At 41.2% G+C, this 19,403-nt stretch overlaps 1 protein-coding gene across 1 annotated transcript in view; it reads right to left on the reverse strand.

Annotated features, from left to right (window-relative positions):
- Positions 1-9,349: 9,349 nt before the first annotated feature.
- ABCA1 (ATP binding cassette subfamily A member 1) overlaps positions 9,350-19,403 on the reverse strand; it is a 264,923-nt gene continuing 254,869 nt past the window's right edge. The window contains exons 47-50 of the mRNA XM_033918403.1: positions 19,022-19,125; positions 17,592-17,684; positions 15,765-16,008; positions 9,350-12,344 (exon numbers count right to left, since the gene is read on the reverse strand). Coding sequence (XP_033774294.1) covers positions 12,204-12,344; positions 15,765-16,008; positions 17,592-17,684; positions 19,022-19,125 — 582 coding nt within the window. The 3' untranslated portion in view covers positions 9,350-12,203. The remainder of the gene's footprint in view (positions 12,345-15,764; positions 16,009-17,591; positions 17,685-19,021; positions 19,126-19,403) is intronic.

Here is a 19,403-nt window from a genome sequence, read left to right on the forward strand (position 1 = left end):
TGAATATTCATTTTTCATTAAGGTTCAGGAAGGAGGGATGGATGTGAATCAGGGGTGCCCAATAAGTCGATCACAATCGACCGGTAAATCGCCAAGGCAAAGTGAGTCGATCGTGGAGCCCATCCCGGACTCAGTGATAGACTCACTTTGCCTTGGCAATCTACCGGGCTGATCAGCCTTCCGCTCCCCGCTGCCTGGCTGGGCCGGAACTTCCTCTCCGACGGCAGAATTGATGTTGGGGAGAGGAATGCTGGTCGGCCCGATGCAGGGAGAGTTTGGGGTGGCAGCGGCTTTGGGGCCTGTTACCCGATGGCAGCAGCAGTAGCTTGGGGGAGGGCATGAAGAAAGAAAGGGGGCAGGCAGGGAGACAGAAGGAAAGAAGAGAAACAGAAAAAAAGAAAGGGGGCATGAAGAGAGAAAAAAAAGAAAGGGAGGCAGGGAGAAAGAAAGGGCAGGGAGAGAGGAAGAAAAAGTTGGGGGAGGGAATGAGATCTGGAGGAGAGGAAGCATTCAGGCTGAAAGCAGGGAAGAAAGATTGGATGCACAGTCAGAAGAAGAAAGTGCAACCAGAGACTCATAAAATCACCAGACAACAAAGGTAGGATAAATGATTTTATTTTAAATTTAGTGATCAAAACGTGTCTGAATTTATATCTGCTGTCTATATTTTGCACTCTGGCCCCCTTTTACTAATCCGCAATAGTGGTTTTTAGCGCAGGGAGCCTATGAGCGTCGAGAGCAGCGCTGAACATTCAGGGCAGCTCCCTGCGCTAAAAACTGCTATCGTGGCTTAGTAAAAGGGGAGGGGGTATATTTGTCTATTTTTGTATGGTTGTTACTGAGGTGACATTGCATAGAGTCATCTGCCTTGACCTCTTTGAAAAAACTCTGGAATATAAATGATAATTAACATTTTCTCTGCCTTTCAGCGTGCTTTGTGGTTTTTTTAAATTTTATTGTTGGTAGATCATTTTGACTTGGTCATTTTAAAAGTAGCTCGCAAGCCCAAAAAGTGTGGGCACCCCTGATGTAAATGATTAAATTTAGGTTGCAGGATGTGGATCTGAAATAATATATATGTTATAGGAGGTCCTATGATTTGACTTTCAATCGCTGCTTTTATCTTTTTCCCTGTTTTTCCTTTTTAGTCCTTTTAATATGTAATTTATATTTTTATATATTATTTTTTATATATTATTTTACATTTTTCAAGTCCACCTTGGGTTTCCAATTTGAAGTTCTATTTTCAAGTTCCCTCCACGCTCTCAGCTTTGACACCCCCCTTTTTATTAAGTAACCTCCATGCACATTCTAATTGATCATTTTCATATCATATTTTATCTATACCTTTAACTTTTAAGTTTCACATTGTGTTTGCCACATTGCTTTTTAAATTTGTGCTTTTTTGCGCTTTTGGGGTAGACACCCCCCTTTGCGTGACATCAACGTGCGTGCCTTACATCCTTTTCCCGCCACCCAGTCTATAAACTTAGCGCTATTGCATGTTGGCGTCTCTATCAGATGATTCTTGCACACTCATTCTGCGGCCCCTCCAAGATAAGGACTCTTTTCACAAGTTTTCTTGATATACTCCCAAACTTTTTGGTGTTTTTAATGGCCTCAATTTGCCATTTCTAATTTGGATTCTCCTTTTTAGAACTTCATATACTTTCACTTTTATTGGCTGCCCTGAGTTGAGCAGATGCTTTAAGTTTATAGGTATGAGTTAGAGAATGACACGGTGACAAAATTCATCACCGTTCCCGTCCCCGCGGATAACTGCGGGAAATAATCCCATGTCATTTTCTAGTGTCTATTTCAACCTCGGTCCTTCTACACCAGCATTCTTCAAAGCAAAGCTTGCGGGTCAGTGGTTGTGCCCAATTATACTCTGATTCTTTCCTCTCTCCTTAAAGAATGACATAGTAACATAGTAACATAGTAGATGACGGCAGATAAAGACCCGAATGGTCCATCCAGTCTGCCCAACCTGATTCAATTTAAATTATTATTATTATTTTTTTTTTCTTCTTAGCCATGAAGATGGTTTCCCGTGTTTATCCGCGGGGACGGGAACGGTGATGAATTTTGACACCGTGTCATTCTCTAGTATGAGTGTCGTTCAGCTCCCTTATTTTTAGTCTTGTTTCCTAACCTTTTCCTCCTGCATTTTTTATAGTGTATTTCCAGCATTGCAGTGACATCTAGTGGGCAGGTTAGGAATATATATATTGTCTTTTGGATGTTTTCATTCTCTATTTAAAGATTAATGAGCTTCAGTTTCCCATGTACTGCTTGGACATTTTCATATATTTTTATGCTTTTTATTCATGGCACTTATTGGCCTATTGCACTCCCTTTTATTTAGGGTTATCATACCTATCTGTCTCAGATATGTCTATGTTGTGTTTTTAACTGTATGTATGTTTTTAACTGTATGTATGTTAGTGCTGCCCGATTCACGATTCGAATCGATTCACCGATTCGAATCAGGTGAATCGATTCGAATCGATTCAATTTTCAAAAAATCAGCCTCCTGATTCAATGACCAACCCTTCCCCGTGCCTTCCTAAAGCAGGAGCTGCAGCGCAGCCTCTTGCTGGCCATCCACTGCAGCTCCTGCTTGAGGGGGAAGAGTCAGTCAGAAAGGCCTCCCCCAGCTTCCCCGCTCTTACCTCCTTAAGGTTAACACGGCAGCCTGCAGGCTCGTTGGTGTTATAGCGATCCCTGCAGCTGCCCGTTGTTCTCAGCGGCACATTCTCTCTGCTTCGTCCTGCCCCTGCTCTGACATCAGGGACAGGATCGTGGCAGAGAGAACATGCTACTGAGAATGATGGGCAGCTGCAAGGATTGCTATAGCATTAGTGATCCTGCAGGCTTACGTGTTAGCCTAAAAGTAAGAGTGGGGAAGCTGGAGGAGGATACAGGCTTGCGGGGGGAGCAGACGTTCATGGCGGGGAGCAGGCCAAAGAGTGCCTTCACAGCAGGGGGGCAGGCCTTTGTGGAGGGAGCAGGCTGAAGAGTGCTTCATGGCAGGGGGCAGGCCTTTGCGGGGGGAGCAGGTCATCGCAGTGGGGAGCAGGAGAAAAGAGTGCCTTCACAGCAGGGGGTGCAGGCCTTTGCAGAGGGAGCAGGCCGAAGAGTGCTTCACGACAGGGGAGCAGGCTTGTGCAGAGAGAAGAGGAGGAAGAGTTCCTTCGCTGTGAGGAGGCAGGCCTGTGCAGAGGGAGGAGGAGGAGGAAGGAGTAAGAGAGGGGAGGAGAGATACCAGACCTGGGGTGAAGGGAAGAGAGAGACCAAACAAAAAAAAGGGGGAGGAAAGCAAAGGAGAGGTACTGAACTAAAGGAGATAGGGAGAAGAAATGCAAGACCACAAGGGGAAGAGTACAAGAGGGACAGATACTGCTCCAAAGTAGGTGGGCAGGATGCAGGATGGCAGGAGAGATAATAGGAAAAAGCCTGTACCTGGGGAAGGGGATACAAGAGGTAAGGAAGAGAGAAAGAAGAAGCTGGATTTGGGGAGAGACATAAAACAGAGATAAGATGCTAGGGCATGGAGGGAGCATAGAAACAGGGACACAAGGGGGACACTACTGGAGAGGAGAATAGGGACAGGGACACGGAAGAGAGATGCAGGATAAAAGAGTAGTTGAGAAAAGGAGAGATGGTGGATCTGGGGATGGTGGGGTCCATCGCTGCAGCTGCAGGGGGGTGGAGATGAAAAAAAAGAAAGATGCCAGACCTCCGGGGAAGGAAAGGGAAACAGAGGGGAGGACAGAGATGGAAGATGGATGGTTAGCATGGAGAAAGAAGAAAGGAGAGCCTGATCAGAAGACAACCAGACCAACATGATTTGAAAAATAACCAGAGAAGAAAAGGTAGGAAAAATAATTTTATTTTCTGTTTTGTGATTACAATATGTCAGATATGAAATGTGTATTCTTCCAGATCTGGTGTTGGACTGCGAACGTGAGCTAGGACTTAACAGTGAGAAGAAAATTATTTTTTGTTTGTTTATTTTGTTTACACCACAGGACCAGTTTGGGTAGGAGAGGGCAAAGGGGGTGAAGAGGCTATAAAATAAACCCACCAGGATGTTTGGAAAAAACCACCCAATTGGGCAAGAAAATCAAATCGAATTGAAAAATCTATTCAATAAGCTGAATTGAATTGAAATTTTTTTTCCTGAATTGGGCATTAATGTATGTGCTTTTTTTGACACATTACCCCTTTCTTTAGATTGTCTTAACATGTTTTTGTCCTTTTTTACAAATTGGCTCGCTAATTAATTTACTTATTTAAATGTTTTTGATCAATTCATATTTTTAAGAGCATTTTCTTGTATGCAATTTATTTATATGCTCCTGGTTTGATTAACACTTTTAAATGTACTTTTATCTTCAATAATTTTTATTGAATATATGAAAAATCATGAATAAAATAACAAAATAATACAATTTTAAAATTAATAAATAAGTTCTCATATACTAATAATTTTCATTACAAAAATGAATTCAATTCTAACAATTCCAACATTCCTATATTTTCTTTTTTTATTCCACCCTATTTCCCACCCCTTTCCCAGGAATGTAAATTAAAATAAATATACTAAGGTTTTCCTAATAATATACAACTACGTACACTAGGGGGCTCCTTTTACAAAGGTGCCCTAGCGTTTGTAGTATACGCAACAGATTAGCGCACGCTATAGTGCGCGCTACCCAAAATCTACCGCCTGCTCAAGAGAAGGCAGTAGCGGCTAGTGCACATGGCATTTTAGCACAGCTAATCGCGCACTAAAAACGCTAGCATACCTTTGTAAAAGGAGCCCTTGGTGATAAAGTATCTAGAAAAGGTTGCCATTTATTAAGTAGCTTTCTTCCTTGTTTAGTATCCCAATCAGAAAGACATATGAAGGGGCATAATCGAAAGGGACGTCTAATTCTGTTTACGTCCATCTCACAAGTCATCCAAAGTAAAAAACTGCTTAAGACACATTTTCGAAAGATACGTCCAACTTCTTTTTCATTTCGAAAATCGCCTAATTATATACGTCCTGCCGATCTGATCGTCCAAGCCACTAAATCATCTATCTTTATACCACATTTTCGTCCAACTTTCCGTCCAAGTCCAAAATGCCTAGAACAAGCCCTGTTGGACATGGGAGGGGTCTGCAAAGTGATGGATTGCACACCCAGACATGCCACCTAAATAGTGGGGTACCTTACAGGGCACTACTATGAACTTCACAAAAAGGGTGCCATGTCTACTCCTCACTACAGCTCCCTTATAGGTCATGGTGAGCCCCCCAAACTATCTCCAGAATCCCCTAGACCCACTTATCTACCTAACCCTAACCCTAATAGCCCTTATGGCTGCAGGAGCCACTTATATGCCAGTAAAAAGGGTTTTGGGGGTGTATAGGGGAGTGCACATGTTTAAGTATCAATGCAGTGATTACAGGGGCTTATGGGCATGGGGCCTCCTCTCTATGGGTCCCTAACCCACCCTCAAGATGGCTTAAGCCGCCTATGTGCTGGACGACTAGGCTTTCCTATGCCAGGCTGCCAGGTGATGATGGTCTGAAGGCTGAATTTTAAAGGTGTGATTAATATTTTTATGGGGGGTGTGGAGGGGTCAGTGATCACTGTGGTAGTGTGTGGGGGGTCTGTTTTATGTTTGCAGTGCTTATCTGGTGACTTTAGATGGGTTTGGGACTTAGACTTGGATCTTGTGACATAGACCAGTGGTTCCCAAGCCTGTCCTGGAAGACCACCAGGCCAATTGGGTTTTCAAGCTAGCCCTAATGAATATGCATGAGAGAGATTTGCATATAATGGATGGGACAGGCATGCAAATCTGTTCCATGCATATTTATTAAGGCTAGCTTGAAAACCCAATTGGCCTGGTGGTCTTCCAGGACAGGCTTGGGAGCCACTGGTCTATGTCACAACATCCAAGTTCCGTCGATCGTGGGCTGTATAACTTTCAGTTATACATGCTGTACGACTAAGTCTAAGCCGGCCCACGTTCCACCCAACTCCCGCCCTCGACACTGCTTCCGAAACACCCCGTTTAGCTTTGGTCATTCAGCGGCACTATGTAGGCTTGTCATTTAGAAATACGTCCAAAACCCGTTTTTATTATCGACACTTGGACATATTTGGGAAATGTTCATCTAAGTGCCAACTTAGGCCGGTTTTTGGATGTTTTTCTCTTTCGATTATGAGTCCCAAACTGTTCAATGTTTTAAGGATTGTGATTAAAGTTTTGCTTTTTATTAAGAACTTGGCATCTTGTACATTATTGCTACAGTATCCTTTTTTGTGTGTTGATGATTCATTGATTCACTTAGGGGGGGGGAGATTCATCCTGTAGCGTTAGGGCTTTAATGCATGTTAAGGAATTGTTGAGCACTGAATGCTAAGAAGTCCACAGGTATAAAAACGGCCACTCAGGGCCTTAACACATATTAAGGGAATTAATACCTGTTAAATGCTAACACCCACACAAACACTCTAACACTGCTTAATTTCCTCCCCTTAGTGAATCAATATTTCTGGCTAAAAATATTCTTATGGATCCTTTTTATCTCATGAACAAAGAAGTAGTGATACCCCAAAGAGGGACACTGATGCCACAGGATGGATTTATATAATTCAGATGTAGAACAAGGACTTGACTGTATTTGAAATTTCATATGGCCATGTTTTAGCTAAACAACCTACCTTGGGGGTCTCTACCGACTTCATGTATCCAGTAAAACAAAATGTTTCCACGAGGAATATCTCATGAGTGGTTCAAAAGATATAGCCTTTGAATACCATACAAATATTTTGCTATGCTGACAAGGAGTTGTGCCAGAAGTAAAACATCACACACACTCAGTTGAAGCTTAAATATATTTGTAAGTGAACCTGCACTACTTTTAAATGTCATGCAAATGACTTATGCTGACAACTTTGTCCTTGAGAAATGCATTGGACTATTTGCGGGGGCTGGGAGCATTTATTTCTCTGGAACTCCCAATCCAATTTAATGTAGCCTATTTCCAAACTCATTGGGGCTGATATTCAGAGCCATTTAAGTGGGCCAGAGAGGATCCATAGTACAGTACCCCACCTCGTGTACATCGACATTCTCCTTTCTGGACCACTTCCTCAGGGGAAAAAGTCTTCCGAGCTGGACTTCTTTGGGCAAGTCTTCTACCTGAATGTATAGTTTTATATTTCCCTCAAAAGCTTAAGCCTTAATGCAATTGAGCCACTTTCTCAGAACAGACTTTCTCCTGTTCAGATTCTGACTTGCATTGTTTCACTGAAAACTATTCCTTCATTAATGAAAAAGAGAGTAGTTAAAGTCGGATTTTTAAAACTATCATAAACCCTGTCAAAGTCAGTTTCACATTATGAGGACCCTGGAACAGTATTCACATTTAAAATGGTAAGTGGGAAAGTTATCAAATCCCTTAAAGCATTTTAAAGGGCTCCATCCCTGGGTGGAGTTTCCTAATGCAGTGACAATGTAGTCACCACAAGTTACATAGTAAGGAGATGCAAAACATGCAAAGCAGGTCATTAATATGTAAATCAGGGCTTCCCAAATGGGGTTGCACACGCTGTGTTTGGGTTTGTGATCTGCCCCAGTACATAGGTGCATCATTCTTATGTACCTTGGCAGGGTTAGGAGATTGCTACAGCCATGACCCATAGGACACACTGCAAGCTGTAGTACTGCATAGCTGGTAAAATAATCCTAGGAAAAATATGGATTTATTTCAAATCAGATAGTCAAGCTACAGTCTGATGCATCCAGGCCACATGATAAAGAAGCCAACAAACAAAATCTCAGGCTTAAAGCCCCTCTTCAGATCCCCCTGAAATACACATAACCTCATCTGTTGTGTCGCTTCTCCTGGCCACATCCTTAACTGAAATGGCCCACTCTAGTAGCCAAACCTGCCTTACAAGTGTCCTCTCCCACAACACTGGCCCACCCTAAAGTAATAATCCCTCCCCCAGAGGGTCTAAGACAAATCAGCACGGTTGTTTCAGCGTGGACAGTTCAGCACGGCTGTTTCAGCCAGCCTGGTCCTTGCCCAAAGAAGTCCAGCTCAGAAGACTTTTTCCCCTGAGGAAGTGGTCCAGAAAGGAGAATGTAGATGTACATGAGGTGGGGTACTGTACTATGGATCTTCTCTGGCCCACTTAAATGGCTCTGAATATCAGCCCCAATGAGTTTGAAAATAGGCTACATTAAATTGGATTGGGAGTTCCAGAGAAATAAATCCCCCCCACACACACACACAAATGATCCAATGCATTTCGCAGGGACAAGTTATTTAACCATGGCTGTTTCATTGTGGTTGTTGTAATGGTGAGCACTTACCTTGTTGAAGCTGCAAAGTTTGAAATAGCCCCTCTTGCCCCATTGGTGCTTCTTTCCTTTCTCTTCATCTACCTATGGTCATCTTCTGCCTCCGTATCATTTCAAGGTTTGAAAGAGGGAGGCATTGCCCCCATTGGTGTTTTTTCCTTTCCCTTTACCCACCCATGGTCTTCTCCTGCCTCCGCATCATCTGGTGATTTCAAGGTTTGAAAGGGTTTGTGTGTGTGTGTGTGGGGGGGGGGTGGCATTATCACATATCAATCAGGCGTATTGTAAGGTTTCCCTTAGTTGTCAAGAGGGAAGACTTCAGGGGTAAAAAGTTGATTTTGGAAGGGCGTCTTAGTATTAAGAGATGAAACAGCCCGCGCTGAAACGGCCATAATGCACTGGCTGCTCTGAAACAGATGTGCTGAATTGTCCCATTCCCCCTCCCCCCAGATGACTCCATAGCAGCCCAAAATAGACCAGACATGGCCCAGCATTGAATATCTGGGCTCAGCTTGATTAACTTTCACAGACTGAATATTGAATATCAGGCCCATGGTGTCTAGTTGTGTGGGCAGGAATGATCCCATTCACTCCTGCCCTTGCCAGGGCCTTCTTCCAAAGTGGTGCCAGAGAGCCCTGGTGGTAGTCTTGCGGTACTATTCCTAGGGATCACGTTTCCATATGTGGCCCTTAAGCCATAATAAACGGCTGCTTGACATCTTCTGCCTACCACTTAGGATTTTATGTGCTAGCCCCTATAACATGCAGCCTAGGAGCATCAGACCATGGCTTGGTGGCCCAATGCTTCATGGCCGATGGAATAATTCTTTTACTACAGAAGTCAGCAACCTGTGGCAAATTGGTGACTCCTGTTGTAAATCAAGGTGTGGTAAAAGCCCACCTTGTACCGCAGCTTGATAACTTCCTCCTCAAGTGCTAAATTAGGAAAAAATAAATAAATAACTACTTTAGATGCTGCCAGGTCTTTTAATTTCTGTGGCTTCAAACACCATAGAATATGTCTATTATTAATACTTCTCAGAAAGTTATTGACATAAAACATTTTTATTGCTTTTAATAGAAATGATAACTATGATTTAACTTAGATCTATACTGTAAAATCTTTTGTCTAGTTTTTGCAGAGTTAACAAGTATTCCAGTGCAAAAATAGATCTCATTACAGGTAGCATAAAGTGCTTGGAATGAAAGACTGACAATAAAAATAAAAACAAAACAAAAAAAAAACCCAACATACTTCAGTTATGGAGCAACACATCATATGACTAATGCTTATTGAAATAGCAAAAACCTATAAAAGTGATACAGCCATTTTAAAGATCTTAATTGGCAACATAGTTTTAAAACAATTAAACCACATGTACATAAATACTTTCTGTCCAGTCTATTGTTGACGTATTTTGAAAATAGAACAGTGAATGCTATAAAAGGCTGTGCAACTTTTGGGCTTCTAGTGGGATGAGATAAGCATAAGTTCTAGGATGAATGCAGTGAAAACACATATAGATGGAACCCAAGCGCTCCTTGTATTGAAAGATCCCTATTCATTTTCTTTAGGATTCAACGGTGTGTGAACTTTTGCTTTATGCCATGTATTCCACAACTCAACTTTTTCAGAGCAAGCATAAATTTTGGGTCAGCCTAATAAATTTCCTGATAATATTTTGAGTATCTACAACCCTAACTGAGTACAGGAACTGGGGAAAAGTACAGAAATGTATCAGCAACTAGAATCAGGACTGGAAAAATAAGGAAAGGTTTCTCTATGGCTTCTAGTGGCATGATGTGGCCTCCAGAATATACAGTATATTATCATTTTTTAGAAAATATGCAATATATGACTGTTGCATTGCATACAAAGAACCAGAGTTTTATATCCTAAAATGGATCCCACTATGAACAGCTGGTCTACTGTTTACAAGTTAGTTGCCTGCATGTCATTGCTTATACAGTAACTCTTATGGATGGTGAAGGGAGTTTGGAAAGGGAGTAAGAAATGGTCATACTTAAACTAACAAAAATGTGAAAAGGCACTGTTGTAGACAAATAGTAGATATACTGATTGCTGGTGGCATGTGTGATATGGTGTAGTAATAGCTACTGGAATTTACAAATACCACCAATCTAAGGATGTGGAAGTATTTCAGCTCACAAGTCACAAAGCAAATCAAGTACTTTTCTCCATGAATGTTTGCAACAGGCAAGGATATACTTGACACTTATATTCTTTTTTTTCTTACCCTTTTATAAGTGGTGAATAATTAGGAATTTCAAGTTCTGTTATCTATCCCAGAGAATATAGAGAAAGGAAGAGGTCATGTCTCTCTAACATATTTTAAATCTGTGCCTGATTGATATGTTAAGTGCTTTAAGAGGTCTGGAAAGTGATTACGGTAATCCTTTGGTGTCTATGATAACAGATTGTCCCTTTGCCAGCAATAGGAATAATAAAAGGCCATGGCCCCTGATGCATTCTCATTTGCAGCAGCTAACCTACAAATACACATCAAATCCATATGTGTATTTTCCTTTCCTTCATCCCGGGACAGATCATTTTTGTCGTGAATAAATCTAGCTGCCTTCTTAAACTAGGAGGTTAGATCTAGCCACAATGAGAGTGCAGTTTTCATCTTGGAGGATTTAGCCTGGCAACTCCTTAACTGGCTGCTCGATTCTTTTGAAAATTGTCCTTAGCTTGGGTTTGCAAAACTTTGTGTGGTACACTTATAGTGGTTTATGTTTCAAAATGCCTCTAAATTGAATCAGGTGAAAGCAAATTTGTTGCTTTCACTTATCATGTATAACATTATACCAAACCTGAGCCCCCTTTTTTATTAAGGCAATTAGCATGGGCCAGCGTGGTAACCATAATGAAGCTCTTTAAATCCCTAAGGACTTCAGCGCAATTGCCACGTGGTACTCACTAATGTCACTTAGGAAAAAAGGGCCTTACTGCCTAAGCACAAAAAATAAGCAAGGATACTGAAATATGATGGACAGTATTCCTACCACAGTTTTAGAAGATTTGCTGCTACATCTTAAGTAAACATGAAAACAGTATGGACCTGCAGACAGACAAGCTCACATTTATAAATGGCATTGCACATTTTTCCAGAGGTATGATTAAGCTGCAATGCTTGAATAATCTTTCAAACAAGTAGACTGTAGCTATTTCACATACTGTTTTTGTGCGTGATAAAGAATCAAGAAATACTGGGAATATTAATGGCATTAATTAATGGCACTCATTAATTGACCTATGCCAAACCAAGTAATACGGTCAGAAGGGTGCTTCTTGGAGTATTAGAGACAAAGTGTACAACATTGCAAAGCACTCTTGACCAACAGTATGGATATGTTGACCCTAAGCTACCATTGGTCTTGATTCTTCAGTGAAATGTTTTGCAATCCTGGTACTATACAAAAGGTGAGGAACATACAACAACAAAATTCCAACTATGTTTTAAAGTCCAAAGCATTCAGTGGGCACAATACTAAGGCTTCACTCTGTCATACTGTATTATTCTATATTCAAGTCTTTCACTTTAACACAGTACAACGAGGCAAAGAGCACCTGAGGCACTGCCTCTGTCATGGAATCCCATTTAATTGCATTGAATTGCATTGCATTGAATGGTTATCAATAGAAGTTCTCCAGTTTTTTTTTATAGTGGAGTAGGGATGGGTGTACAGTTTTTTTCTCTCCAAATCCTACTTGCAATTGTTGCCCGAATATCCCATTCCTCGTACAAGAGGTTATTTTTCTGTTTCCACTTTTCATCCTCTAGCTCCAACTGGCCAGTGGCTCTTCACACATAGCTTTCTTTCTCCCCTTCATTTTGTAAAAATGATGTAAGGAGTGCAACATCGACAACTGTCTGATTTTTGTGCAATGACATGTCTTTTAAGTGGTCATCGTCGCTTTGGTCCTTAGCAAAGTTGACAAAAACCTAAAGAAAGGTGGGGAAAATAAAATTTACATACACAAACATGGTCTGAATGATATCATATGTTATTTTAATTTTAAACTAATACAAAATTATAAGTCTTCTTCCATTCCTCCTGACCCATTCTATTCTTGTTCATCTCCTCATACTTCCTTTCCTGCTAGGGCTCCTTCCTATTAGCGAGTTGTGACCATGATGACAGATATAATGCGAACTGTAAAGCACCATGGAGCTTCTTCAGCTCATGCTCTTCCAGGCTCTGACATATCACACTTCCTTTATGTACATTTCTTATTGCCATGGGTGTGGGCATGTTACTGCTTTGTACCAATGCGTTATTGAAAGGACCTTGTAAAATAAGTGAGAGTTCCATTTTGATAATTCTGCCATGTTGATGTAATTCTATTTGATATATATTAATTTTGTATACCACTTTGATTTAAGACGGTATATACTTTTTAAAAATAAATTAATAATCCTGGAAAAGCATACGAGCTGAAGAATTTTTGTGGTACTTTACAGTTTGGTTTCTAGGGCTATGCTGGATAAGATGGGGGGAAATGCTTAAGCTTATAGGGATGGAGTGGCCTAGTGGTTAGAGCTGCTGCCTTAGCCCTGAGGTTGTGAGTTCAAACGCAGTCTGTTCCCTGCAACACTGGGAAAGTCACTTAACCCTCCAATGTCCCAAGTACCAGATTTAGATTTTGAGCCTGCCGGGACAGAAAGTACCTGACTGCAATTCAATATATTGTAAAGCACTTTGGGTGATTCTCTTCTTGAAAAAAAGACAGTTAATAAATCCAAATAAATATAGGTAGTGATAGGCCCTGAATGACCTTTTTTTTTTTTTTTTTTTTTAAATTGAGGTCTCTATATTATTTCACAGTATGCATAATACTGACTTGTAGTGCTGTTCCTGCCTAGTCTTCCCCAACTGGTGCCCCACACTGTGAGTGACGTTTCCGGAGTGCACTCCCCTATTTATCTCTTCCTACTGGCTGCGACCACATTTATTCAATTGCCTCTGATGTTTGTTTGCTTTCAACTTTGCATGCCAGCTTTATTTTGTTTTCTTTTTAGTGTGCTGTTTCTGCCTAGTCTTCCGCAATTGGTCCTCCTGAAGCTGACTCTTCCCCACTTCTGACTCGTGTGAGGGATGTTTCCAGGGTGCACTCCCCTATTTATCTCTTCCTACCAGTGGTGACAGTGCTTGTGATAAAGGAGCGCACTTAAGAGCAGGCCCGTTCCTTGGAGCGACTCCTGGGCGACGACTTTGTTATCTTGCAAGTTAGTCTTTCTAAGTGTTTCTTAGTATTTCTTCTTTGTCTTTCTTTCATGACATCTAGACTGTATTTGGGGGGCTATCGTTTGCCTCATCCTCCTTGGTTGACTTGTTTGCATTTTTTTACTATAATGCAATATTCTAGATAGTGGGCATATTATGAGTTGTTCCTCAACTTGATTAGTTAGTGCTATTTCATCTAGTGGCACTTTCCACCCACCCACCCCCCATTTCTTCCTCAGCCTCTTCCCTCTCTCTCAATTCTAATACTGTACTTAATTGTAGCTCTCTTCATTCTAAGACTGTGCTTTGTATCTGGCAGAAACTTGGTTACTGTCTCAATGCCTTCCTCCAAATTATCAGGCCTTCTCCTTTCCACAATGCTATGGCTCAAGGGGTGAGAGTCTGGCCTTTCTTGCTCCTTTTGACATCATGATTGTTCAGCCTTGCTTGCAGTCTCCTCCCCTCACAGTAACTATTTTCTATTTCTCTACCTTTAATCTTTATGTTTTGCTGGTCTATTTACCTCCTACTTTTACCTTAACTACTCAGGACTCCTTGTTGTCTTTCCTGATAGATTCCTCACTTCATTATCATAATCTGCTAGTCTTTGGGGATTTTAATATCCACTTTGACAATCCTTCTTATGAATTTGATTATTGTTTTTATTCTCTTCTTTCTGATCTGGATTTAGTGCAACATATCTCATTTCCGACTCATTCTGCTGGCTATACCTTAGATTTAATACTTTTACATTTTTCCCCATCTCTTTTGATCTCTACCCTCTCCTCTACGTTTATACCTTGGTCTGACTACCTACTATTGAAGTTTTCCATTTTCTCAAAACAGTCTGGTGGTAATAAACAAGTTTCTTCTTCATCTTTGTTTAATCTTTTGGATTTTTATTATTTGATCTCTCTACTTTACAAGCTTTGTTTACATTTCTTCCATTTGATTTCTCTTCCCTCTCTTTGGCTTCTCAAGCGTTAACATGGATGCTCACTCTGTTAACCCCAGGAAACCACGTTCTGGTGGTTAAAGTCAGCTGTAGTATTCCCCAGGTTGCTGCTTTCATAAGAAAAATCTACACAAATAGGAACGTTCGAGCCGAAACATGTACATGTCGAGTCGATGTATGTTGTCTTGAAGGAATAAAGGATTTTGTGGAATACTTAGAGTTCACCAGTCTTTTTTGGACTTATCCACTTACAGGAGAGTTAAATTCACAGTAACAAAACTCCAAATATTTCCTTAGCTCTGATGTGCACATGTTGGGAAGGGGGGGGGGGGGGAAGATGGGGGTTGTTGATGCACAATATATATTTAGATTTAACACATTGGAGGGGAAAATGTCTATATTGAGGAACTAAGGAGGAGACTGTAAATGAGAGTTGAAAAGTGCAATCTCTTGTTCCTCCAAGTCTGTACTATTGCAGTCCCTACAGTTATGTCTGGGGACGTGCAAGGGGTGCAGTATGAGGTGGGATGGGGTGGAGCACACACATGATGAGTATTGCTCTGTTAAAGGTCAGCAACTCTAATCCTGCCGTGTCATCCAATGTTTCCCACACCAAGAGGAACGTGACACTGCAAGATGACATGGACATAGGTGCCAGCTCTATGGGTGCTTCAGCATCCCTAATATTGAGCAAACATTTTCACTGTGTCCAATGAAGGGCAATTTGATTTGAATTCAGCACTCACAATCATTTTGAAAAGTTGGCTTCTCCACACAGGGATGGTGATCGCACCAAAGAGTGCTTCTGAAATGAAGCCAGAATAGCAAGCAACAGTGGCTAATCTTGGCAGCTCATAAAAAACACTTCCATGGAAATACAATTACTCTGTTTCTCCTTGCAAATGTTAAGAAGGGCTGCTACAAAAGTAAAGAAGTTCTTCTTCACCCAGAGAGTGGTGGACAACTGAAACGCTCTTCCGGAGTCTGTCATAGGGGAAAACACCCTCCAGGGATTCAAGACAAAGTTGGACAAGTTCCTGCTAAACTGGAACGTATGCAGGTGAGGCTGGACTCATTTAGAGCACTGGTCTTTGACCTGGGGTCCCCCGCGTGAGCGGACTGCTGGGTACAATGGACCAGCAGCAGCAATTCTTATGTTCTTATGTACAGAAGAGAAACTTACTTGGTCAAGTGTTGTCTGAGAAACAGAGTAGTCTTCTATTTTGAGTCTCTTCTTGTTTTTGGAGAGGATACTAAATATCCTGGCCAAAGACGACTGTGAAGAGCGCAGCTGGTACTGAAGCATGCTCCTATGTTTCTCCTTCAGTACACTGCCAGGAAAGGCATGCCCAAAGAATTCCTCCACAGGCTTCAAGTCAGGATTCGACCCTGTTATTCGCACTACTATCGTATAGCCATCTCCAAACCTATGAAGAGGATAGTGACAGAAATGAGTAAAATATGCAGCACATGATCTCTGTTAGAAAGACACCAACACCAAAGCTTCCTGTCTAAATAGAATTTTTATTTCAGGAAGCACATCCTCCAAAGTGGGAGTGTGTGGTGCAGTGGTTAGAGCTACAGCCTCAGCACTCTGAGGTTGTGGGTTCAAATCCCTTGCTGCTCCTTGTGATCCTGTGCAAGTCACTTAATCCCCCCATTGCCCCAGGGACATTAGATAGAGTTTGAGCCCACCAGGACAGATAGGGAAATATGATAAAGGACCTCAGTGTAAAACCACTTAGGATATAAGTTGTATATAAATAAATAAAATAAAAGTACCACTGACCATGTTCCCAGTATAGGAAGAAGAGAGGAAAACCCATGTAAGTCAACTATGCTATAAAGACTGACAGCATACCTAACTTTAAGACTTGTATTTTTCTTGCATACCAAAGATATTTAAAAATATTACACAGGAATCACAGATTGTCCCACTAATCTAGTGGCTGGCACTGTGAAGGCATGTAAAAATTGCACTGTAAGTCCGGTCCTTGTTATTGCATCTTGGGTTGACTGGGACTTGGAGTGCTGCTGATGCAAAATTCACATGCTCTGCAGAAGGGAAATCCCAACAATGATCTTATAGAAACCACCTGTGCTCATTCAAAGAAGCATTTTGGAGTGGTGCAGAAGCTGCTGTATGTATCCCCACAAATTTTGCCATTGTCCCTGTCCCATTCCTGTAAGCTCTGCCTTAACCACACAAGCCTTGAACATTTATGATTTTAAAGTGTTTGAGGCTTGTGCAGATGAGGATTGAGCTTGCAGGAATGGGGCAGAAACAGGAATAGAACTCGTGGGGACAGGACAATGAGTTCCCACGGGGCCGAGGAAAAATTTGTCTCTGAGTCATTCTCTACGAAATTATCCAAACTTTTTTTTAAATCCTGCTAAGCTAACATAATAATAATAATAACTTTATTCTTCTATACCGCCACAATCGAAAGATTTCTAGGTGGTTCACATTGAAGAAGGCTGGACAATCAGCGAATTACAGAATGCAAGAATGGGGGTACAGCTTATTACATAAGAAATAGATAAAAGGACAGCGAGATTGACAGAGGGAAAATATAACTTAATAAGAGGTGAGGTTTCAGTTTAGGAGATGAATTTGTCAAATAGTGCGGTTTTAATTGCTTTCTGGAATGTGCTGTAGGTCAGCCTGGTTCCATTAATGAAATTTCCCAGCCAGGACTGCTGTTTGCTTGTTGGAACATGAAGGACCTGTCCAAAAAGGATTTGTATTTGCAGCCTGTGATTTCACCACATGCTCACTACTGCACATAGTTCATCAGTGGGAGACATGAAAGCATACCCGGCAATCCAACTAATTGTGAGCAACCTAAGACAGTTTTGAGAAGCCCTGGGTTATGGTTAGTTTCAAAAGTGTAAATTCCAGGCCCACCATTGTGACATACTTGGAAGAATGTTATACAGTATCTCACAATGAATAGACTGAAATTGCTAACATTTAGAGAAGAAATATAAAGGAAATAAGGAACATTACTTGTTTTTTAAATGTTGGACACTGCCCAAACATCGGAATCTCCCATTGACCATTATTGCCATTCGAGTGCAGAGGGCTTCACATTCTTCCATACTGCGAAGAAGCAGAGCATAGGAACACAAAAACTAATTATAACAAATTCATTAAAACACACTAATGAAAGCCCTTTATGAAGGTCAAACTGTATGTGTAGGTGAGGAAATCAGAGGCTTAATTATTGCCCATCCTGTCTCTGATTAAAAGTACATAGTAACATAGTAAAAATGACAGCGGATAAAGACCTGAACAGTCCATCCAGTCTGCCCATTAGTCACACTTATTATACAGTATATTCATGGTTAAATTGTCTTCTTTAATATTTCTGCACGGTACTGCTGGAGTTGCACTTGAAGCCCACTCCAGCCTATCCTAAACCAAAATTAGATTATGCAGGATTGCCCAGTATCAGCCTTAGTTTGTTTTATACCAGTGGTCTCAAACTCAAACCCTTTGCAGGGCCACATTTTGGATTTGTAGGTACTTGGAGGGCCACAGAAAAAATAGTTAATGTCTTATTAAAGAAATGACAACTTTGCATGAGGTAAAACTCGTTATAGTTTATGAATCTTTCCTTAATTGCTTCTGATAATTTCAGCTATACACAGCTGAAAACAGTGCAACATGCAGAAAGTGAAGTTTAGATAGTTTTTCACTTTCTGCATGTTGCACTGCTTTCAGCTGTGTATAGCTGAAATTATCAGATGCAATTAAAGAAAGATTTATAAACTATAAAGAGTTTTACCTCATGCAAAATTGTGATTTAGATTCTAATTTAAAGTATCAACTGCAAGAGACAAGATTTTGGTGTAGTCCTCTACGCATTTTTTTGAAGAGGAGAGAATCAATATCCGACTTGTGCCGTAAGTGTCCAGTGGTCGCATCCGCAACCGACTTCAGCTCTCACCAGCTCCAGCACCGGACACAACCGTCATCTTACATCAAGCAGTCACCAGCAGGAGAGGTGCCGAATTTCGCAAGAGTTCACAAGATTACGCACACACGTACAAGCTGCACTGCCAATGGTTACCTTACGTTCTGGAACATTGCCCACCTCACTGCAGTAACCTCACGCAAGCGTTTTCTTGTATGCGACTGTCCTCTCCACTCCACCTCACAATTGCACAGAGATACAGGAAAGCACTTGCGTGAGGTTACAGCATGCTAGCACTCACCCAGCCCCCAGTAAACTCAAACTTGAATTGACCAGTAACCAGAGGGTTTACAGAGACCAAGGTACCGGGAGATCAGAATTGACTGGTGACCAGAGGGTCCGCGGGGATCAAGGTACCGATAGTGACCGGAAGAGCCTGAGTGACTGGTTGTAACTAGAGTGACCGCCAAGGACTTTAAAGAGCAAGATTTTAGTTTGTTACAACTAGTCCTGAACATACCTGTGAGAGGTGAGCACCACAGATCGACCCTCCTTAATGACACTAAGCACACAGTTCCATAAGAAGCGTCGTGCTTTGGGATCCATCCCTGTAGTTGGTTCATCCTGCAATATTAAATATGAAGAAATGCACATATGCCAGTTAAATTGGTTTTTCTTCTTCCAGACAAGTTCTTTTCCATTCATCTTCAGTACTGAAGTACACAGAATAAAAAGAATGTGTTGTCCTGAACTTAAAGATATGGTGGGTTTTAAGAGATTTTAAATAAAATAAATTGAGATAATTGGCTCTAAGTGATTTTAAATACGTTTTTTAAATGAGAAGCAATTTTAAATGTTTCAAGTTTCAAAAAATTTTGATGTATCGCAATATCATGAATTCA

This window comes from Geotrypetes seraphini, chromosome 1, assembly GCF_902459505.1.
Source record: "Geotrypetes seraphini chromosome 1, aGeoSer1.1, whole genome shotgun sequence".
Lineage (NCBI taxonomy): Eukaryota > Metazoa > Chordata > Amphibia > Gymnophiona > Dermophiidae > Geotrypetes > Geotrypetes seraphini.